This window comes from Oryctolagus cuniculus, chromosome 1 (genome assembly GCF_051225735.1).
Source record: "Oryctolagus cuniculus isolate XC-2025 breed Fujian yellow rabbit chromosome 1, ASM5122573v1, whole genome shotgun sequence".
Classification (NCBI taxonomy): Eukaryota; Metazoa; Chordata; class Mammalia; order Lagomorpha; family Leporidae; genus Oryctolagus; species Oryctolagus cuniculus.
Genome location: NC_142867.1, coordinates 116,921,826 through 116,946,176, shown reverse-complemented (window position 1 = coordinate 116,946,176; position 24,351 = coordinate 116,921,826). Strand labels below are relative to the sequence as shown.

General features: G+C 39.6%; 2 protein-coding genes and 1 pseudogene across 3 annotated transcripts in view; all 3 read left to right on the top strand.

Moving 5' to 3' along the window:
- Positions 1-24,351, top strand: part of LOC100352376 (olfactory receptor 8B3-like) — a 113,499-nt gene that overhangs the window by 25,944 nt on the left and 63,204 nt on the right. The gene's annotated exons all lie outside the window — the stretch shown is intronic.
- LOC100351376 (olfactory receptor 8B3) lies at positions 7,533-8,486 on the top strand. Its single transcript, XM_008267072.3, has one exon. It carries the CDS (start codon positions 7,542-7,544, stop codon positions 8,484-8,486), a length of 945 nt encoding a protein of 314 aa, XP_008265294.2. The 5' UTR covers positions 7,533-7,541.
- On the top strand, positions 11,798-22,968 carry LOC100351629 (olfactory receptor 8C8-like; annotated as a pseudogene).

Genomic DNA, 24,351 nt, shown 5'->3' with positions numbered 1-24,351 from the left:
TCCTAAAGGAAGGCAAGCAAAGCAAATGGCCAATAAACACCAGCAAATGTGCTTCCTGGCTGCACCCCCTTAGGTGCATGGTCAGTTCAGGAGAGCCCTCCTTTACGAGCTCACCAGTCTCCTTCATGGCGTTGCTAAGGCTTTTTCTAGCACCAATCCTATAAAAGTTCCTCTCAAAGCACCTAGAATCTGGTAGTGCTTCCTCTTTCTATTTTTCTACCAGCCTGGGAATGATAGGTATTTTCTGCAATGTGTTAGTGTTTATATTTTCTTAATGTCAACTTTTTGCTCTTTTTCTCTTGCAATATCTGTATAACTAATTCTCTATATTAATATTCTTGGTAGGAAACATGAATTCTAAGGTTTTTGACCTGGGCATTTTATGATACAGAAATCACATTTGATGGACTGTCTTGTCCATGCCACATTATGTAATCCTGTCCATTCAACACATGCTGCATCCTACTGATATTGATTAAAAATAGTCATTCACCAGTAGTCTTTTCTGACAAAATTAGATTTAAAAGGACTTTCTTTCTCTCTCTGGAGTTATTCTTCAGTCTAGGAATTCTGGTGATCACTTTTTCACTACATAAGAAAGCCCACACGAGATTATAACTCAGTAGAACCAAGAAGAAAACATGGGAAGGACCGGTGCTGTGGCACTGTGGGTAAAGCCGCCACCTGCAGTGATGGCATCCCATATAGGCACCGCTTGTGTCCCGGCTACTCCACTTCTGATCCAGCTCTCTGCTATGTCCTGGGAAAGCAGTAGAAGATGGCCCACGTTCTAGGGCCCCCGCACCCATGTGGAAGACCTGGAAGAAGCTCCTGGCTTCGGATCAGCACAGCTCTGGCCATTGCATCCAATTGGGGGGTGAACCAGTCTATGGAAGACCCCTCTCTCTCAGCCTCTCCTTCTCTCTCTGTGTAACTCTGACTTTCAAATAAATAAATTAATTTGAAAAAAAAAAAAAGAGAGAACGTGGGACGCGAGACACTCCCCATGATGTGACTTGACCCTCCCCAGCATGCAGAAAGGTATTTCCATCACAGAGTTACCAGGTCATGTACTTTCATGCTGTTGGATGCTTTATCTAAAGAGCTTTGCTTTTATAATTTTGCCACTTAATGGAAAGTGCGTTGAGCATACCTTGTGTAAAACAATGTGAGAGAACATTCTGTGTTGTCTAACACAGTCTGCTTAGGGTAGAGGCTAAAGAAACTAAATTCAGATTCATAGGTACCACATATAAAACTTGCCCCACCAGTTGCTATTTTGACCTTGCAATAATTAGTTAATCTTCCCCTGGCTGTCAGTTTCTTATGTTTGAGACAGGGATGCCTGGTTCTCAGGGTGATTGTAAGTGTAGGATGAAGGAAGCTATGTAAGCAATTCTACACTGTTACTGACAGACAAGAACTAATAGAAGGTCAAGTTTTCATTTGTATGGTTGTCAGTTGTCTCTGAGTTTAGGCTAGGAACCCTAGATACAGCAAGGTCCGACCTCATTCTAATTGTATTCACAGATTAAATGCTGAATAATAATTTTATTGGATGCAACAACTCCATCAAAATTTTAAACTAATGAAGAGATTCTGGGGTTTGAGGCCTCATGAAGAGCAGAACAGAGCTACTGAAGCTGTGAGAGCTTTATCTAAAAGTCTCCATGCTCCTGTGGGCTCAGTCTCCTCCCAGGTGCTGCTTAAAGACAAGGCTTAGTGTAAACACATTGTGTCTATTCCTCCTGAGAATCACCATCAGGACAAATGGGAATTTGACAATGGCATTAACTCACAAGGACAAAACAAACCAACCAACCTTCAGGAGAATCATAAAACCCCAAACTTCTGGAAGTTAGGAAGTAAACAAAGGAGAAGCATTGGATTTGCCATTTTCATGACATCTGGGATGACAATAGAACTGGAGAAACCCAAGAAAACATGTGATTTACACCACATAATTTCTCATGGGCTCATATTTGTAGGGCACCAGGAATCTCTGGGAGAAGTACAGTTGGGATAGAGTGAGTCAAATACTTAAAAAGTCTTTGAGAGAAGTGATCACATCTTCAGAGAGTCTCTACCTCTTTATGTGGTCGGAGGTCTACCTCTGCCTCTACCCAGTAAAACACTAGAGGACCATCTGTCAGAGAAAGAGAAGCAATGTCTATACTTTAGAAGCCTGTGTGCATATTTGAGGGAGAGTAGGCCATAATGAAAACAGGGTAACAAAGTAGAATGTCAACACCATTAGCCTTTTCCCCTCCATTTAGGTTACAGATTCTTGAAAGCCAGGATCATATCATTCAGGAAGACTGGAAGACTCTTCTCTGAGTAGTCAAACCAGTCCATAACAGCATTGTCACTAAGAGTTCCCTGTTTAAATGGGACACTTCAATGACACCCACAGTTGAACGGACACAAAGCGCTCACATGAAGCTGCGAATCAGTTTTTCAGAAGACTACTCTTGAATGTTAATGCAAGTATACTAAGAAAATTAAAGAATGTCTCAAATACAAAATATGTGACTTCAACAATAGCAACAATTTGAAGGAAAGAGTTAAAAAGAAAACATCCTGGCAGGCGCCGCAGCTCACTAGGCTAATCCTCTGCCTTGCGGCGCCGGCACACCAGGTTCTAGTCCCGGTCAGGGCGCCAGATTCTGTCCCGGTTGCCCCTCTTCCAGGCCAGCTCTCTGCTGTGGGCAGGGAGTGCAGTGGAGGACGCCCCGAGTACTTGGGCCCTGCACCCCACGGGAAACCAGGATAAGTACCTGGCTCCTGCCATCGGATCAGCACGATGCGCTGGCCGCGGCGGCCATTGGAGGGTGAACCAACAGCAAAGGAAGACCTTTCTCTCTGTCTCTCTCTCTCACTGTCCACTCTGCCTGTCAAAAAAATAAAAAAAAGAAAAGAAAACATCCAAAAAACGCAATGAAAGAAAATATACTCTTGAATACTACAAATGACAGCAAAGAGAGAATAAATTATCAAAGTCTCATTAGGGAAATTTGAGATTATAAACCAAAGCATAAAGTAGAGTTATGGAAATTAAGAGAGTGAATAATGGTGCAAAAGAAGAAAACCTAGGATTTCAGCATCTGAGGATGAAAAGTCCCAGAGAGAGAAAAAGAAAGCATGAGGAAAACATTGTAATTAATGTAATTTTAAAAAACAGTTCCAGAACAGACTTGGGCTTCTGAAATGGAGTTAATTAATACTCTTATTAATAGATAAATATAGGCATGTAAAATTCATCTTTCTTAATGTTCAGAACAATGGAAACAAGTGTAAGATCTTAAGGGCTTCCAAATGGAGGGAAAATAACAAAATAGCTTTCACAAAAACATCACCATCAGAGTGGTTTCAGCTTTTCAGGTTTGCTCAATGCCTCGAAGCCGTTACAGAGTAATGCCTTTTTGTATTAAAAGATTTATTGGAAAGGCAGAAATACATTAGGAAGCCTCTAATAAAGCTCCCCAGCCATAAGGAAGTCACTAGCAATGGAAGAGACCCTAGCGCACAGCAGCCTGTCTCACATATGTATTTCCCAGATTATAATCCACATTGCAGCAATAATCATCTTCCAGCTGGTGTGTCAGCCCACTGCTCGCTTGCGGTATGTGGCAGCAGTAGTCACACCCTACCAGACCTGCCTGTTCACTGTCCACTGGCAGCATATTTTAGTAAATTTACAATGGCTCACTTCTCTGTGTTTGGCTTGTCCAGTGATTTCTCAAGAGCTGTGACACTGAACTCCATTTGTCACATCCTGTGACAGGACTCATCACATGACAGAGACAGATGTAATCATTAATATGATGATGAAAGAAGAAATCAAAATATCATAGTCAAACATAATTCATTAACATGTTATTGGGTCAAAAAAATTCCTGGAAACCTTATTTATGAAGATGAAATTGCATACATAGAGCTGAGTGTAGTGGGAGAAGGTTTTTATTAACAAAATAGGGGGAGGAAGCTTGAAAGACATCAGGGAAACATACAGAACAGAGAAACAACCAAAATAGGAGCTATGGAAATGAAAATTATAGTATATGGTGCATCAGCTGTATAGTGTTTTAATATAGTCTTAATGACAGAAATCTTAACATTACTGACTGTATGATTACAGTTATATTTGTAGGAATTGAGAGCGGGGAGCAAGAAGAAATTGGGCGTGTGTATGCAGTGGTGGCAGTAGTGGTGGTGGTAGTGATGTTGGTATTTCAAATTCTCATCTTCCGTAGAAGTTCAAGTTAGGAAAAACTGTTAGAGGAGTCCAAAACATAAGATGAGGAAACTACAAAAACAGAGTAAGTAGAAGAACGTCCAGGCCTTTGGAGAAGATGAATTCTGTGGGATTTGGAGACTGTCTGAAGAGTATGAGTGAGAAGAAAGTGCTAAAGGACATTATGCATGGTGAAAAAAAACCAGCCTCACAGGTTACATATTGTGTCTGCTTACTATCCTGAAAATGACCAGAGAGAGGGGGAATATGTTGGTGGATGCCAGAGGATATTGGAGAAGTGGTAGTGATGGGTATCCTACCAAGGGATTAGGAGGGAATTCATCTATGTTGGTAAAATAATTCTGCATCCTGATGGTGGCTACAGTTTCATGAATATGCACATGGGATTAAATTATATAGATCTACACACTCAGTAACATACATGCAGATACATTAATGCTGAACTACCGAGCACTGAATAAGGTTAACATAACTGTACTAGGGGCTAGCATTGTGGTGCAGCAGGTTAAGCCATCAGCATCACAAATGGGTGCCGGTTCACATCTTTGCTGCTCCATTTGCAGTCCAGTTCCCTGCTAATAGCCTGGGAAAAACAACAGAATATTGCGGAGTGCTTGGGCCCTTGCACTCATGTGGGAGATCTGGAAAAAGCTCCTGGCTCCTGACTTTGGTCTGGCCCAGCCCTGGCTACTGGGGCCATTTGGATAGTGAACCAGTGATGGAAGATCTCTCTTGCTCTCTCACTCCCTCTCTCTCTCATTCTCATTCTCTCTTTGTCTGCTGTTCCTTTCCCTTTCTGTAACTTTGTTTTTCAAATAAATTTGAAAGAGTTATACAGAGAGAGATGTAGAGGCAGAGAGGGAGAAAGAGAGGTCTTCCATAGGCTGGTTCACTCCCAACTGGCCGCAATCGCCGGAGCTGCGCTGATCTGAAGCCAGGAGCTAGGAGCTGCTTCTGGGTCTCCCACATGGGTTCAGGGGCCCAAGGACTTGGGCCATCTTCTACTGCTTTCCCAGGTCATAGAAGAGAGCTGGATTGGAAGTGGAGCAGCTGGGACTTGAACCAGCGCCGATATCGGATGGCAGCACTGAAGGTGGCAACTTTACCTGCTACGCCACGGTGCCTGCCTCTAAAGTAAATCTAAAAAAAAGTAAAAAAAAAGGGGGGGGGTAAACAAATAGATGTTATCTTACAAGCACAAATTAATGCATACAGGGAAATTCTAAACTCATATTTTCCTGAAATGGCAACCTATGAACAGTAACTTTTATTACAGATTTGAGTGTAATTTGCTGAAGGCAAAGACATACTGAATCACAGCAACCCAGGGTAACCAAATTTCAATGAATTATGGAGTCCCTGTGACATTATACAAATCTACACTTTAAAATATCTGAAATCAAAGTATTCCTTTTCTTTATGCCCATAAAGTATGCAAAGTTAAAAACTGGTTCTAGGTACTCAAAATAATGATAGCAAGCATAACAAATTTTACTAAATTATACATATTTCTACCAATACTAATATCTAGAATTAAAAATGTTAAAATGCCAATGGCATTCATATACTTATAGCTTTATAAATGTCCGCAGAGGCTCCTACTTCCTATGCTCTGGGGATTGTATAATCCCTGGTGCAACGTTTACATCTATGGTAAACACAGACATCATTACTTTTTCCCTATGCAATTTATCACCACAGGGAGATCCTAGGGGAGTCCTTCTCTTGGATTTGTAATCAAAACCAAAAGAATTATAAGCTTTAAGCCAGCATCCATGCTCTATGACATGCTGGGTCAGGTGTGAAGGCTGGGGCCTTCCTCACAGTCTCTGGACAAAGCTGTAACTAGAGGTTTGATCTGCACCTCAGAGTGACTTTTGGAACATTCAGACAGATCTATCAATGACACCTTTCCCAGTCAAGGGAGTGTGACTACATTCATTCTGTGGACACATCTGATCTGCTTTGATGCCTCCAAGGCAGCTCCTCCCCTAGGACCGTGCAGGGGAAACACACACAGAGCATCAGCACTGAGTCCTCTGAGTGGAGCAGGGTGAGTTGTTCAAAGCACTATTTTTCCTCTTTCTGCATGTTGTTGAAAAACAAAGTGAAACATTCTATTGAATACTAAGGAACTCAGGAATATGGAGCTCCGTCTCGACTGTCGGCATTTCTCTCATCCTCTCTGAATTGGCTTCATCCTCAGCTGGTAGCAAGGAAGCTACAGCAATTCTGGAACACAGCTAGAACACATTAATGTAAGAAGATAAAGAAATTTGTCTCTTTAAAAATTATTGAGATGTACTATATACATAGAAAGGTTTACATTCTTTTAGTTGTAAGATAGAGTTTGGTAATTTTTTATAAATTTAACCAATATAAATAGCACTTAAATTAATTATGCTTATTTTTTTATTTATTTGTGAGGTAGAGTTGCATACAGAGAGAAGGGAGAGATGGATAGCAATGTTTTCCATTGGCTGGGTCATTCCCCAAATGGCCACAATTGCCGGAGTTGGGTTGATCTGAAGCCAGGAGCCAGGAGCTTCTTCCAGGTATCCCACTTGAATACAGGGGCCTAAGCAGTTGGGTCATCTTTCACAGAATTCCTAGGTCTTAGCTGAGAGCTGGATCAGAAGAAGAGCAGCCTGGACACAAACTGACCCCAATATATGACTCCAGCACTGCAGGCAGTGGCTTAGCCCACTGTGCCACAGTATTGACCCCAATTATGTTTCTTTCATGCTCTCCTATAAGGACCTGTGAAAGCTCATTCACTTTCCTTTCTTTATCATTTGTCTAATTAGGTGGAGTAAAAGTGAAGTGTATGGTTAATTATAAATATTAAGCTACTAAGGGTCTCCTCTATACCTGTAGTCAATTGTTGGCTACTTAGGCCCTTGGATTAAGGTATCTGGGAGACCTAAAGGCAACGAAGTATTTCCTTCTGTAATGTAAAGTGTATGTATGTATTCTGTCCTACAGCTATTCTCTCTTGCTGTTCATCACAGGGCTTCTGAGGTGTCTGGTGTAGCAAAGGAAGCCTCAGCAGTAACTTGGAAGTGACTGGTCAGATGAAAGATAGGAGATGTAGGGAACACATTCCTGCCACACAAGTTCCTAAGACTTGTATTTAAGCTACTCACATTTCTATATTTTATTAAGGGAAAATGCAACTGGTTTTAATCATTCAGCTCATGTAGACGGAGTGACTGAAATGTTGGAGATCTAGATTCTCTATAAGTAACATTTGTTTTTCTGTCCACCCAGAGTTTCAACAAAGAGAATGCTGGCTGGAAACAACTCCTTGGTTACTGAATTTATTCTTGCTGGATTGACGGATCGTCCAGAGCTACAACAGCCTCTATTTTACCTGTTTCTAATGATCTATATTGTCACCCTGGTGGGCAACTGTGGCTTGATCACTCTGATTGGTCTAACTTCTCACCTCCACACCCCTATGTATTATTTCCTCTTCAACCTCTCCTTCATTGACCTTTGTTACTCTTCTGTTTTCACCCCCAAAATGTTGGTGAACTTTCTATCAAAGAAGAACATCATCTCCTATGTTGAGTGCATGACTCAGCTGTTTTTCTTTCTCTTTTTTGTTATCTCTGAATGCTATATGTTGACCTCAATGGCATATGATCGCTATGTGGCCATCTGTAACCCCCTGCTGTATAAGGTCACCATGTCCCATCAGCTGTGTTCTGGGCTGGCTTTTGCTGCATATGTGATGGGACTTGCTGGAGCCACTGCCCACACAGGGTGCATGCTTAGACTAACCTTCTGCAATGCCAATGTCATCAACCACTACTTTTGTGACATACTCCCTCTTCTCCAACTTTCTTGCACCAGCACCTATGTCAATGAGGTGGTAGTTCTCATTGTTGTGGGCATTAATATCACAGTACCTAGTTTCATTATCCTCATTTCTTACCTTTTCATCCTCACTAGCATTCTTCATATCCAGTCTACTCAAGGACGATCCAAAGCCTTCAGCACCTGTAGTTCTCACATTATTGCTATTTCCCTCTTCTTTGGATCAGCAGCGTTCATGTACCTTACATACTCTTCTCCTGGATCTAAGGACCAAGGAAAAGTTTCTTCTGTTTTCTACACTAATTTAGGGCCACTGCTCAATCCTCTGATCTATAGTTTGAGGAACAAGGACGTCAAAGTTGCAATGAGGAAAGCCCTAACTAAACTTCAGATGAGAAATCTACTATAATCAGAAGTAATAAATAAATTGAAGAACTCAATTTTTAATTGGTGTTTTTCATGAAGACATCTTACTCAAAACCATATTATATCTACAGGTAGTATTATGTGTGATTTAGTAGAATTGTCTGTGAAAATCCAAACTTTCTCATCTAAACACTAAATGCCCACTATAATAGAAGGATTCTCCTGGTTATTGGTTTTGTTGATGGTATCGGCAATATGACTTGCTGAAATGTCTTCATTACAATATATATTTTAAATAATAACTTGTCCTGTTTTTCATTTCCTTGCCTTTTTCTGATTTTCCTTGGTTCCATTGAGAATAATGTCTCACATTATTCGCATGGACCTGCTGCTGAGAACACCTATCAGCCCATATAATATTGAAAATAATAGGAATAGCTCCAACTTTTATTACCAATTCAGTAGTAACAGAGGATGATTCAAGAATACGTGTATTCTAGAGTGCCAATAAGGGGCAGAGAAGTTTATCTGATAAAATTGGCATCCATTATCATCTAAAAAGCTGTCAGATATTTTGAAAAAAGCATATAGGTCTCACTGTGCATTTTTTAAGAATAACTTATAAGATAACACTTCATATTATTTGAGTAGAAATATTTTAGCCAATACTTTACTCATCCAATGATGTTTTTCGTGAAAGCTATGTATATATTTATAATAAAATGTATTCATATATTTTATAATCTTACTGAAACTGTCTGATGAATGTGATGCAAATCATCTTGAACAGAGGCGCTTTCTTTCCTTTTACTTCTCAAATGTTTTTCTTGTTTTTAATATTTGGATACTGTGAATACTGTCTAGATAGCACCAATAAAATTACCATTAATAGTTATAAAATAATAAATAAAAACAGCAGTAATAATTTTAGTAACAAAAGCCAGGCACCAAAAGATATATTCATATGATCTCACTCATATGTGGAGTCTTAAAAAAAATAAGTCGGCGGCGCCGCAGCTCAATAGGCTAATCCTCCACCTGTGGCGCTGGCTACCGGGTTCTAGTCCCAGTAAGGTTGCCGGATTCTGTCCCGGTTGCCCCTCTTCCAGGCCAGCTCTCTGCTATGGCCCATAGTGCAGCGGAGCATGGCCCAAGTCCTTGGACCCTGCACCTGCATGGGAGAACAGGAGAATCACCTGACTCCTGACTTTGGATCAGCGCGATGTGCCAGCCACAGCACGCTGGCTATGGTGGCCATTGGAGGGTGAACCAACGGCAAAAGGAAGACCTTTCTCTCTGTCTCTCTCTATCTCTCTCTCACTGTCCACTCTGCCTGTCAAAAAAAAAAAAAATAAGTCATTAACTCATAGGAGTCAAAAATATAATTGCTGCTACCAGAGACTAGGAAGGGAATTGGGAAGGAGGGTTTGGGAAATGTTGATTGACAGGTACTAAGTTATAGCTAGACAGGAATAAGAAGTTTTGGGGTTCTATTGCACAGTCAGTGGAAGATCAAAAATTTACCGTATAGTTTGCTATCTCAAAAGATAGAAGTTTTGCTATAGATTCCTACACAGAAGTGTCAAATGCTTAAAAAAAGTTAATATATTTACACTGATTGGACATTACATAATGTACACATGTAACAAAAGCATCACCTAGCATCCCATAAAGATGTATAATTTTGATATGTCTTAAATTTTTGGAAATAAAAATTAAATGATATGAAATAAAATATAACATAAAAATAACAGTAGGCACAAATCAGAATAAGGTTGACATTTAGCTTTTTATTTGGAGTTGGACTGTGGCAGCCTGACAGACGAGCCATTCAGGCCTTTTCAGAGCACCAGCTGTGGCGTGCATCATGGACTAAGAGCCCATAGCACACACTCCTCTGTGCCCACCACAATGTTCACCACACTTCATGATTGCTCTGAGACACACCCAGCCAATGACTTAGCATGGTGGGTAGGGCTTACTTGGTCTGGCCAATATGTGTCTGGCATGAGTGTCTTCTCATAAGCAGCCTTTGCTTAGAGACTTCCTACAATCTTGGCCAAGAGGTTTTACAACTGTGGTCCGAGGTTTCCTACTCTTCCAATCCAGCCATTTCCTCTCTCTTCTTTGGTTTTCATCCTGGTATGAGGTGTTTGTTGGTGATTCCCATCCCTCTGATTTTATACTTCATGGGCATTTACTAAAATATAAATGTCTTCTGAATTTAATCATTTTTTCAAATCGCCTTAAAGGAACCTAAAATGACATAGAGAACTTGTTAACATATTTTATTTACTTTTTGAAAATACTTATGTATTCATTTGAAAGAGCAACAGAGAGTGAGGGAGAAATAGAGACAGAAATCTTCCATCTGCTGGTTCACTCCCCAAATAGCTACAACAGCCAGGACTGGGACAAGCTGAAGCCAGGAATTAGATTCTTCACCTGGATCTCCCACATGATTGACAGGGTCTGGGCACTTGGGCTGTCATCTCTCTCATTCCCAAGCACATTTGTAGACAGATGGATTGAAGGCACTGCAGCTAGGACTCTAGCCAGCACTCTGACATGAGAGGTTGACATTGCAAGTGGTGATTTTGTCCACTGTAACACAACTTTGGCCCTTGTTAATTCTCTTAAAGGTTATTGTAATGCTGTGAAAATCAATACATTTTTTGTCATTAAGATAAAAAAATCATTCCTTATGCTCTTAAATCTGAATATATAAAATATATGAAATTTCTTCCCTTTTTTAAAATGTAAAAAAAAAAAAACAAAACAAAGAATCTATTTGTGGGACAAAATAGAGAATTTAGAAGCAAATCATTACTCACACAATCAGTTGATTTTTGACCAAGAAACAAAAGAATCCTATTAGGAGAGGAAGTTTTTTAAGCAGTCAGTGCCAGAAAACAATGATCTTAGTCTTTGCCTCACACAGTACACCAAAATTAGTCTATGGTAGATCAAAACCATACACAGAAAGGCTTAAACTATATGTCTTATAGAAGAAAACATAGAAAAGTATATGGTGTAGACATAGCTTTCTTAGACATATTCTAGAAAGCACTAAAGCCAAAAGAAAGGCAAGATAAAATAAACTTCATTAAAATTAAAACATCTATTTAACAAAAAATAAACAAGTAACAGGCTGGAAAATATTCACAGTACTTAGAGGAGATAAATGTATTGAGACTAGTTTGCATAACAATGCAGGAATTATCTGATTTACAAATAATCAAAGTATAGTCTAATAAATGGACAAATTAAATAGATGCACAGTCCTAAAGGAAGGTAGGCAAATGTCCCATAAACACAAACAGATGTGCTTCCTTGCTGCATCTCCTCAGGGGCATGGTCAGCAGCAGGGGAGCCCTCCGTTACAGTTCTGCCAGCCTCCCTCACAGCATTGCCCAGGCTTTGCTCCTCAAGTGGCTCAAGCACTTGTGAGGCTTCACTGTTGGTCTCCTACTTTTTGGCTTCAGCAACCTTGGGTGCAGCCCTTCCTTCAGCAGTATAAGTGCCAGCTGTGTGGTGACTCCAAACTGTCAGTAATCCAGTCACTAACCCTATAAAACTTCTTCTCTGAGGGTCTAGAATTGGGTCATGCTTCCTCCTTCTTTGCACCAGCCTGGGAGTGATAGCTTTTTTCGGCAGTTTTTAGTATTTATATTTTTTTAGTGTCAACTTGTCGCTCTTTCTCTCTTGCAATATCTGTGTAGCTAATTTTCTGTATTAATATTATTGATAGGAAACATGGAATTCTAAGCTTATTGGCCTGGACATTTCATGATATAGGAATTACATTTGATGCAGTTTTGATGGACTGTCTTGCTGGTGTCACAATTAGCATATGCCAAATCCTGTTGATAGGGTTTGCAAAAAATACTCATTTGCCTGTAGTCTTTTCTGATAAAATTACATTTAAAAGGACTTTATTTTTCTCCAAATTATACTTCAGTTCAGTCTAGCAATTCTGGTGATTCTCTTTTCACTGCATAAGAAAGTCCACATGAGATTATCACTCAGAAGAACTAAGCAGAAGAGAATGTGGGAAGCGAGACACACCTCATGAAGTGACTTAACCCTGCCCTGGCCATTGTAGGCATTTGGGGAGTGACCCAGTGGGTGGAAGATTTCTCTCTAGGTATCCCTTCCTCTCTGTCTGTAACTCTGCCTTTCAAATTTATAAGTAAATCTTTTTAAAAAAAATTCAGATTTTGTGTCATAGCCAAAAGAATTTGGACTATTTTTACCCATTTATTAAGATGGCAGTGGGTCAACAAATTCCTGGAAACATTATTTAAGAAAATGAAATTTACTAAATGTAAGTTAAAAAAAAAGAAAATGAAATTGAGTCCTAACAACTGATTGCAGTGGGATGAGATTTTTACTAATAAAATTTGGGGAGGAAAACCAGCTGAAAAAGGAACTACAGAAATGAAAATTATCGTATATGATGGATTAGCTGTGCATAGTTTGTTTAAAAAAAAGATTTATTTTTATCTGAAAGGCAGAGTTACAAAGAGGCAGAGGCACACACACACACACACAGAGAGAGAGAGAAAGAGAGAGAGAGAGAAGATGTAATCCAAATATCTCATGTGGGAAGCAGAAATCCTACTACTTGAGCCATCACTTCTGTCTCAAACGGACTGTGTTGACAAGAAGTTGGAGTAAGGAGCCAGATCCAGGAATTGAACCCATGCACTCTGATGTGTAGGACATCCATGTCTTAACTACTAGGCTAAATATCTTCCTGGAGAAGATTTTTCTCAGTACAACTGGTGTGTAATGTGTGTATTGGGGTTGAAGGAAGAGGATACTACTGGCATCTAAGGACAGAAGCCAAGGGTGCTATGTGTTCTTAGTACACAGGAAAGTCTGACAACAGGAAACCATCTAGTTAAAAATGTCAGTAGTGCCAAAGCTGAGAAATCCTGGTTTGCATGAATATAGAGGATGAAAAGAGAAAGAGATACTTATAACCCACTGGGCTGTTTTCACGGTTCAGGCACATAGCATTACTTTATGTTAATTATTTCACTTAATTCCTATAATAACCCAATGATACACTTCTCTTATTAACTCCATTACTAATATACACAGGTGTGTGTGTGTGTGTGTATGTGTATGTGTGAGAGATAGAAAGACAGAGAGAGACTTTACACTTAGATACAATCTTACAATGGTAAAGATTTTAATAAACCCTGTTCTTTGTCTACCCGGATATATGTGTGTATATATTACATATATAGAACATATACAATACACACATATTATATTGCATATAATATATACATATAGTACATATATCTGTATATATTATATACAGATACAACGTATATTATTACATATAATATGTACATATATTACACATATATCCACACATATATGGAGGGAGGGAGAGAGAGGGAGAGACAGAGACAGAGACAATATCACTTGTCTACAGTCACAAATCAGGAAGTTGAGAAGTCTGGACTCACCTCAGTAACTTTGAGGCTCATTGCACTTTATGAATCACTTCACTTCAATGTTTGTTTGAGGGGATGAGATCTACAAGTATGTGGGGTATTAACTTCATGATTTAATATTAATTACTGCCGTCCCAAGGTGCTTGTAGGGCAGCATTTGGGATAGTGACTTTCCTCCTGTAGAGCTCTGTAGGGAGAATGGGCACTACTTTGCACTGAGGATTAGGAGGAATTCTTGTTGGTAAATTGAGTAGAAATTTGAGTCCCCAAAGATCTGATGCTGGGTTTATGATGCACAAAGTATAAACACATGTTCAGTAATTTCTGCCCTCAAGGGGCTCATCCAACTTGGGAAGAAAAGTTAAAGTCAGGAAGAGTGTTTTGTACCTCTGCTCATTTGTTTCAGAACTATGAAACATGGAACAGATTTTCATATGAATCAGATGACTATTGTGGAGTTTTTTTTTCATTTTCAATTATCTTTATATACAGAAGATCAATTTAGTATATATTCAGTAAAGATTTCATCAGTTTGCACCCAAACACAAAGTGTAAAATACTGTTTTCAGTACTAGTTACGGCATTATTTCACATTGGACAACACATTAAGGACAGAGATCCCACATGAGGAGTAAGTACACAGTGACTCCTGTTGTTGACTTAAAAATTTGACACTCTTGTTTATGGCATCAGTAATCTCCCTAGGCTCTAGTCATGAGTTGCCAAGGCGATGAAAGCCTTTTGAGTTCGCTGACTTCGATCTTATTCAGACAGGGTCATAGTCAAAGTGGAAGTTCTCTCCTCCCTTCAGAGAAAAGTACCTCCTTCTTTGATGGCCCCGTTCTTTCCACTGGGATCTCACTTGCAGAGATATTTGATCTTTCATTTAGGTGGTTTTTTTTTTTTTTTTTTTTTTTTTTTGCCAGAGTGTCTTGGCTTTCCATGCCTAAAATACTCTCATGGGCCCTTCCGCCAGATCTGAATGCCTTAATGGATGAATCTGAGGCCAGGGTGTTGTCTAGGACATCTGCCCTTCTGTGAGTCTGCGGTGTATCCCGCTTCCCATGCTGGCTCGTTCTCTCCCTTTTTTATTCTATCAGTTAGTATTAGCAGACACTGGTCTTGTTTGTGTGATCCCCTTGACTCTTAGACCTATCAGTGTGATCAATTGTAAACTGAAATTGATCACTTGGCCTAGTGAGATGGCATTGGTACATGCAACCTTGATGGGATTGTATTGGAATCCCCTGGCACATTTCCAACTCCACCATTTGGGGCAAGTCCTATTGAGCATGTCCCAAATTGTACATCTCCTCCGTCTCTTATTCCCACTCTTATATTTAACAGAGATCACTTTTCAGTTAAATTTAAACACCTAAGAATAATTGTGTGTTAATTACATAGTTCAACAAATAGTACTAGAACAAAAAACTACTAAAAGAGACAAAGTATTACATTGTACATCAACAGTCAGGACAATAGCTGATCAAGTCACTGTTTCTCAAAGTGTCCATTTCACTTCAAAGGGTTTCGAAACCCTTTGGTGCTCAGTTAGTTGTCGCTGATCAGGAGAACATATGATATTTATCCCTTTGGGACTGGCTTAATTCACTCAGCATAATGTTTTCCAGATTCCTCCATTTTGTTGCAAATGACCGGATTTCATTGTTCTTGACTGCTGCATAGTATTCTATAGAGTACATGTCCCATACTTTAATTATCCAGTCTACTATTGATGGGCATTTGGGTTGGTTCCAGGTCTTAGTTGTTGTGAATTGAGCTGCAATAAAAATTAATGTGCTGACGGCTTTTTTGTTTGCCAATTTAATTTTCTTTAGCTAAATTCCAAGGAGTGGGATGGCTTGGTTGAATGGTAGGGTTATCTTCAGGTTTATGAGGAATCTCCAGACTGACTTCCATAGTGGCTTAACCAGTTTGCATTCCCACCAACAGTGGGTTAGTGTCCCTTTTCCCCACATTCTCTCCACCATGTATTGTTGGTAGATTTCTGAATATGAGCCATTCTAACCGGGGTGAGGTGAAACCTTATTGTGGTTTTGATTTTCATTTCCCTGATTGTTAGTGATCTTGAACATTTTTTCATGTGTCTGTTGGCCATTTGGATTTCCTCTTTTGAAAAATGTCTGTTGAGGTCCTTGGCCCATCTCTTAAGTCGGTTGTTTGTTTTGATGGTGTGGAGTTTCTTGATTTCTTTGTAGATTCTGGTTATCAACCCTTTATCTGTTGCATAGTTTGCAAATATTTTTTCCCATTCTGTCAGTTGCCTCTTACTTTCCTGACTGTTTCTTTTGAAGTACAGAAACGTCTCAATTTGATGCAATCCCAAATGTTAACTTTGGCTTTGACTGCCTGTGCCTGGGGGATCTTTTCCAAGAAGTCTTTGCAAGTACCTATATCTTGCAGGGTTTCTCCAATGTTCTCTAATAATTTGATGTTGTCTGGTCATAGATTTAAGTCTTTAATCCATGTTGAGTGGATTTTTGTGTAAGGTGAAAGGTAGGGGTCTAGCTTCTGCATGTGGAAATCCAATTCTCCCAGCACCATTTATTGAGTAGACTGTCATTACTCCAGGATTGGTTTTGTATCCTTGATCAAATATAAGCTGGCTGTAGATGTTTGGATTGAGTTCTGATGCTTCTATTCTGTTCCATTGGTCTATCCATCTGTTTCTGTACCAGTACCATGCTGTTTTGATAACAACTGCCTTGTAGTACGTGTAAATCTGGTATTGTGATGCCTCCGGCTTTGTTTTTGTTGTACAGGATTGCTTTAGCTATTCGAGGTCTCCTGTGTCTCCAGATGAATTTCAGCATCATTTTTTCCAGATCTGAGAATAAGGTCTTTGGTATTTTGATTGGTATTGCATTGAATGTATAAATTGCTTTTGGGAGAATGGACATTTTGTTGATGTTGATTCTTCCAATCCATGAGCATGGAAGATTTTTCCATTTTTTGGTATCCTCTTCTATTTTGTTCTTTAAGGTTTTGTAATTTTAATTGCAGAGATCTTTAACGTCCTTGGTTCATTTTATTCCAAGGTATTTGATTGTTTTTTAGCTATTGTGAATGGGATTGATCTTAGCAGTTCTTTCTCAGCCGTGGCATTGCCTGTGTATACAAAGGCTCTTGATTTTTGTGCATTGATTTTGCATCCTGCTACTTTGCCAAACTCTTCTATGAGTTCCAGTAGTCTCTTAGTAGAGTTCTTTGGGTCCCCTAAATAAAGAATCATATCATCTGCAAAGAGGGATAGTTTGAGTTCTTCCTTCCCAATTTGTATCCATTTAATTTCTTTTTCTTGCCTAATATCTCTGTCTAAAACTTCCAGAACTATATTGAATAGCAGTGGTGAGAGTGGGCATCCCTGTCTGGTACCAGATCTCAGTGGAAATGCTTCCAACTTTTCTCTATTCAATATGATGTTGGCCGTTGGTTTTTCATAAATTGCTTTGATTGTAGTGAGGAATGTTCCTTCCATAACCAGTTTGCTTAGAGTTTTCATCATGAAAGGGTGTTGAATTTTGTCGAATGCTTTCTCTGCGTCTGTTGAGATAATCATATGGTTTTTCTTCTGCAGTCTGTTAATGTGGTGAATCACATTCATTGATTTGCGAATGTTGAACCATCCCTGCATACCAGGGATAAATCCCACTTGTTCTGGATGGATGATCTTTCTGATGTGTTGTTGCATTCTATCGGCCAGAATTTTATTGAGGATTTTTGCATCTATGTTCATCAGGGATATTGGTCTGTAATTCTCTTTCAATGCTGCATCTTTTTCCAGCTTAGAAATTAAGGTGATGCTGCCACCATAGAAAGAATTTGGGAGGACTCCCTCTTTTTCTATTGTTCTGAATAGTTTGGAAAGAATTGGAGTTGGTTCTTCTTTAAATGTCTGGTAGAATTCAGCAGTGAATCCATCTGGTCCTGGGCTTTTCTTTGTTGGAAGGGCCTTTATTACTGTTTCAATTTCTGTCTCGGTTATGGGTCTGTTTAGGTTTTCCATGTCTTCCTTGTTCAATTTAGGTAGGTTGCATGTGTCCAGGAATCTATCCATTTCTGATAGGTTTCCCTGTTTGCTGGCATACAAGTCCTTGTAGTAATTTCTGATGATTCCTTTTATTTCTGTGGTGTCAGTTGTTACGTTTCCTTTTTCATCTCTGATTTTATTGATTTGGGTCTTTTCTCTTCTTTTTTTAGTTAGTTATGCCAATGGGCTGTCAATTTTGTTTATTTTTTCAAAAAACCAGCTCTTTGTTTGGCTGATTTTTTGTAATTTTTTTTGATTCAATCCTGTTGATTTCTTCTCTGATTTTAATTATTTCTCTTCTCCTACTAGATTTGGGTCTGGTTTGCTGCAGATTTTCTAGATCCTTGAGATGCATTGAAACTCATTTATTTGGTGCCTTTCCAATATCTTGATGTAGGCACCTATTGCTATAAACTTTCCTCTTAACACTGCTTTTGCTGTATCCCGTAAGTTTTGATATGTTGTGTTGTTATCCTCATTTACTTCCAGAAACTTTTGGATTTCTCTTTTGATTTCTTTTATGCCCCATTGTTCATTTGGGAGCATGTTGTTCAATCTCCATGTGATTGCATATGCTCTAGGGATTCCTGAGTTGTTAATTTCCAACTTCATTCCTCTATGGTCTGAGAAGCTGCATGGTATGATTCTAATTCTTTTGAATTTGCTGAGACTTACTTTATGGCCTAGCATGTGGTCAATCCTAGAGAAGGTTCCATGTACTGCTGAGAAGAATGTAAATTCTTTATGGGTAGGATGGAAAGTTCTGTAGATATCTGTTAGATCCATTTGGGCAAAAGTGTCGATTAAATCTGCTGTTTCCTTGTTGATCTTCTGTCCTGTTGATCTGTCTATTTCTGAGAGTGGGGTACTGAAGTCCCCCAATACTATTGTATTGGGGTCTAAGTTTCCCTTTAAGTCCTTTAACAAATCTTTTAAATAAACCGGTGCCCTGTAATTAGGTGCATATACATTGATAATCGTTATATCTTCCTGTTGAATTGATCCCTTAATCATTATATAGTGCCCCTCTTTGTTTCTCTTAACAGTTTTTGTGTTAAAGTTTATATTGTCCGATATTAAGATGGCTACACCTGCTCTTTTTTCATTTCTGTTGGCATGGTATATCATTTTCCAGCCTTTCACTCTCAGTCTGTATGGGTCTTTATTGGAAAGATGTGTTTCTTGTAAGCAGCAAATAGATGGGTTTTGTTCCTTAAACCAATCAGCCAATCGGTGTCTTTTAACTGGACAGTTCAGGCCATTAACGTTCAATGTGACTAATGATAAGTGGTGACTTGCCCTGCCATTTTCCAAAGGTATTTTCAAATATATGTTTTGAACTTCCTGTGATGTTTTGCTGTGAGGTTTCCTTCCTTTACCTTCTTTCATATTGATGACCATGTTTCTGTGTTTCTGTGTGTAACACATCTTTAAGCATTTTTTTCATGGCTGGATGAGTGGTGACAAATTCTTTCAATTTCTGTTTGCTATGAAAGGTCTTTATTTCACCTTCATTCACAAATGAGAGCTTTGCAGTATATAATATTCTGGGCTGGCAGTTTTTTCTCTCTTAGTACCTGGAGTATGTCCCGCCATTCCCTTCTAGCCTGTAGGGTCTGATGAGAAATCTACTGGAGATCCTCTGAGAGTAATCTGACATTTCTCTCTTGCACATTTTAGAATCTTTTCTTTATGTTACACTGTTGTGAGTTTGATTACAACGTGTCGTGGTGAGGATCTCTTTTGGTCATGTTTACTAGGGGTTCTATGAGCTTCCTGTACTAGGATGTTCTCTGTCCTTCTCCTAACCCAGGAAGTTCTCTGCAAGTATCTAACTAAAAATGCATTCTAACCCGTTCTCTCTCTCCATGCCTTCAGGAACTCCTAGAACCTGAATGTTAGGTTTTTTAATAGTATCTTGTGCATTCCCAATAATATTTTTTAGATTTTTAATTTCCTCTTCTTTTCTTTGGTTTGACTGTAAACTTTCCTGTGCTCTGTCTTCTAAGTCCGATGCTCTCTCTTCTGTTTCACTGACTTTGTTTTTAAGGATCTAATGTGTTTGTCATTTGATCTATTGAGTTCTTCATTTCATTTTGATTTCTCTTCACTATCACACTTTCTTGTTCTACTAGTTTCTGCGTTCCATTTTGATTCCTCCTTAAGATTTCATTTTCTCGAAGGAGATTTTCTATCCTGTCCAGTAAGGATTTCCGTAGCTCAAGCATTTGTTTTTGAAAACTTCTAATTGTTCTTATCATAAATTCTTTGAAATCAGTATCTTGCATTTCTTCCATCTCATCATCTTCATAATCTTGGCTTGGGGTGTCTTGTTCATTTGGGGGTGCCATAATGTCTATCTTGTTCTTGTTCCTCAGTTTCTGCATTTGTTGCTTAGCATTGTGAAGATATTCTTTGGATTCTTCTTCCCTCACTGTGTTTTTTTTTTCTTGTTATACTATGACTGTATTAAGTGGACTGTCTGCTTTTGATGGAGCCTTAGAGGCTTGAGATGGGTGTGGCCCGAGATCTCTGTTTGGTTCCTCAGGGTTAAGGGTGTGCCAAAGGTGACACTCCCAGGTTAGGCGTGGTAAATCTCTCTTTCTTTCTTTCTTTCTTTCTTTCTTTCTTTCTTTCTTTCTTTCTTTCTTTCTTTCTTTCGATTCAGAAGGGAAGTAATTCCACACAGCTGAGCAGAATTGAAGGTAGTTAGCAGGTGAATGATATACCCACAGTAGTAGAGATCAGAGGTCTTTCCCACGGACTACACAGGGATTCTGTGCTACCCTCAGTGTGGACTCCAATTCTCCTGCGGTCTCCCACTGGGTTGCCAAGGTTACCGAATGGTAGCAGGGTACTCACATGAATTCCGTGAGTTCTCTCCCCCACCGTCTCTTTTTTCACAGTCTCAGTTCATCAGCACCACACATTCACTAGGTCCTAATCTCCTGTTATTTCATCCCATCCCCCACCCACAGAGTTAGGTTTTTCTACTTGGCTGAGGGCGGGTGCAGTCCTGAGGTTGCTCCACATATGATGTATGTCCAAAATGGCTCCTGCTGTTTGTCTTGCTTGCCTTTGAGAGGTGAGTGGAGAGAGAGAAACTCGTGTCTGTACTGGTCACTTTTTTTTTTTCCTCTCTCTTCTAGTTGGCCTGGTGAATTTTTCCCCACGGTATTTCAAGCCTCGTTCCCTCTAACTCCTCTTTCTGCTTTCCCACCGGTGTCTCAGACTATGGAGGTTCGGCTCACTTCACGTTCCAGTGCTGTTGCATTGATTCTACCACTGGTGTCCCAAGCTGTGGTCTCCCACGCAATCCACGAAGGTATACTGTGAATCACTAGTTCTGGAAGAGTTTCCTCTGCTGTTTCTTCCCCTACTCTTCCTTGAACCTGCAGTATCTCCACTTTTCTTAAACTGTCTCTTCCCAGACAATCAGTGTGCTCCCTTCCTATTCCGCCATCTTGCCGCTCCTAAAGTGAAAGTTTTCCTATTGTGGAGCTTTTTAAAGGATTATTATTTACCTCTGGCACGGAAAGGAAAAAAAAAAAAAAACTTCTGGGAAAACTCTTAAATAGCAATCATGGCATATCCTCTATCATAGCTCTTCTAACATCTCAAAGACTGAGGTCTGTGATGATGGCTACAACTTCTTTCATCATTAGAAGCTTTGTCTCCTCAGTAGAGTGGAGAGGACGGGCCCTCAATGTGCAGCCCAGTGAGGCTTGCTGAGAAAGAAAGGTGAGCACTGAATTACCTTTTTTTTAATAATGTCCCTTCAAACCCAAAACTATATAAATGAAGGGTTATGAGGATTACCACCTATGTGTTGCTCTTGTCAGCACTCAGTGACGACTGAGGAGTACAGGGGAATGAAGTCTGGAGACCCCGGGAAGTGTATCAGCATTCTTCCTGGTCAGACAAACACACACAGGTGAGGGAAGGAGGAGGTGGGGAACCCTCAGGAATCAGCCTAAGAAAACTCGCTCCTGGAGATCTTGCTTGAGTCTTCAGATAGCCCTGAAGGTCCTTCCTCTCTGGAGACAAAAATGAGAGTTGATTGTTAACATCACCTTGTATTCCTCTGCTCACAGATCTACTGGTGAAGTGAATGGCTATGGAAAAAACTCGTCAGTGGTGGAGTTTGTTCTTGTGGGATTGTCAGAGCAACCTGAGCTCCAACTGCCCCTGTATTTTCTGTTCTTGGTGAACTACGTGGTTACTGTGCTGGGCAGCTTGAGCTTAGTTACTCTAATTTGCCTGAATTTGCACGTTCATACCCCAATGGACTTTTTTCTTTGCAACCTGTCCTTCATTGATGTCTGTTATTCATTTGTCTTAACCCCTAAAATGCTGATGGGCTTTATTTCAGAGAGCAGCATCATCTCCTTTCCAGAATGCATGGCTCAACTCTTTTTCTTCTGCTTTTTTGTCAACTCTCAGTGGTATGTGCTGACAGCCATGGCCTATGATCGTTATGTGGCCATCTGTAAGCCACTGAAGTACACGGTTGTTGTGTCCCCAAAGGTTTCTTTTTTGTTGATGTCTGGTTCATATTTGATGGGGTTTTCTGGTGCCATGGTCCACATGGTATTTATGCTTAGGCTCACCTTTTGTGATTCCAAAGCCATCAGCAGCAGCACGTAGGCCAATGAGCTTACCAGCTCTATCATTGTAGGTACCGTTATCATTGCATCGAGCCTCATTATCCTAGTATTTTATGCTTTCATTCTTTTTAATGTCATTCACATGTCTCCAGCTAAAGGTTGGTCCAAAGCCATCTACACCTGTGGTTCCCATATCATAACTGTTGGCCTGTTCTATGGATCTGGGTTGCTTGAGTATGTGAAGCCATCTTCTGCTGAATCTTTCAGCCAAGGAAAATTTTTGTCTGTGTTTTATACTCTCGCAGTGCCCATGCAGAACCCCCTCATTTATAGCCTCAGAAACAAGGATGTCAGCTTGCTCTGAAGAAAACTCTGAAGAGAATTACAAATTAAGCAGCACTGCTAGGGCTGAGTTGGTCCTTTTCCATGGCAAGGTCTTTTTGTCCTCTGCCTACACCTCCTCGTAAACGTCCTTCTAATCTCTTTCTTTCCTCTCTTCATCTTTCTTTCTATAGTCTTGGCAGGATTTCTACTCTAAAACACTTTCTTCTCTCTGCATGCAATACAGCTACGTGTGTCTTTTCTTGGATGAGGGTCATCTTAGTCCCAAGGGGGCTCTGCCCCAGTTTCCATCTTTATACCTGATGCAGACACTGAGCTGATATCCTTTCCTATCTAAAGGTAACCTACTTACTAGTTATATCTTATGTGTATTTACTATTCAAGGCAAGGCAAGGCATTGGGAACTATCTCATGTGTTCGTTTCATTTCTTTCTTCCTCTTCTGAAACTACTACATAGAGTGCTTTCCTCATTCAAGTATCTTACTACTTAAAACTGCATTAAAACAGGAGCCATGACAGAACTTGTGGACATGGTACAGATGTCAATTTTTTAGGGTTCTTTCAGTAATGGTTCTAGTTCTGGATTTTTAGCCTCATATCTATATAGGGACCATATACTTTATTGGATTAAGTTTCTATTGTCATTGATGGTTAGGTGAGGCTCACGGATCTGCCCACCTTTCTCAAACTCCACTCAAAACAGCAAGGCCTCGGTCAACTGATACTTTGTGATAAATAGAATTGAAATATTGATAATTTTTGCATTTATATGTGGATTGTATCTGTGATTGTGATGAAAAATACACAATGATATTCCTGCTTACAGTATCAAGAGCCACATGCGATGTCAAGTGTCTTTGTTGCTCTTTGTTGCCCTGGTTGTGTAACCAGGGTTTCCTTTTGCAAAGGGAAGTCTATTTACTTCTTTTAAAACACAAAAACATGTGTGGGGATCTTGCTCAATTGAGATTTGTTTGTTTAATATGTAAATTTTATTTATTTTTTTCTTAGAAGAAATAATTGAATTTGAGTTCCTTACTGTATGCTATCTTCTTTACAAATCCTATTAATTATAAGTCTCTCTATTCCATTCATTTAATTAGGATATGGTTATAGGAGTTTCTCTAGGCCACACAAGTAATCACATAGAGGCTAGATTTTCTTTCTTTCTTTGATTTATTTGTTTATTTATTTGAAAGTCGGAGTTACACATAAAGAGAAGGAGAGGCAGAGAGAGAGAGAGAGAGAGAGGTCTTCCATCCGCTGGTTCTCTCCCCCATTGGCTGCTAGCTTTTCAAACTATTGCACATCCTAAGCAGAAATGGAAGGGATGGAGTGAGGAACAGAGGAAGGAAGAAGGATGGAAGGTAGGAAGGAAAGAAGGAAGGGAAAAGAAAACGAAAGAAGAAACAAATTGTGAAAGAATAGAGAGA

What these genes read in the sequence shown, in the direction of transcription:
- LOC100351376 (XM_008267072.3), top strand. Translation starts at nt 7,542, where the DNA reads ATGCTGGCTGGAAACAACTCCTTGGTTACTGAATTTATTCTTGCTGGA.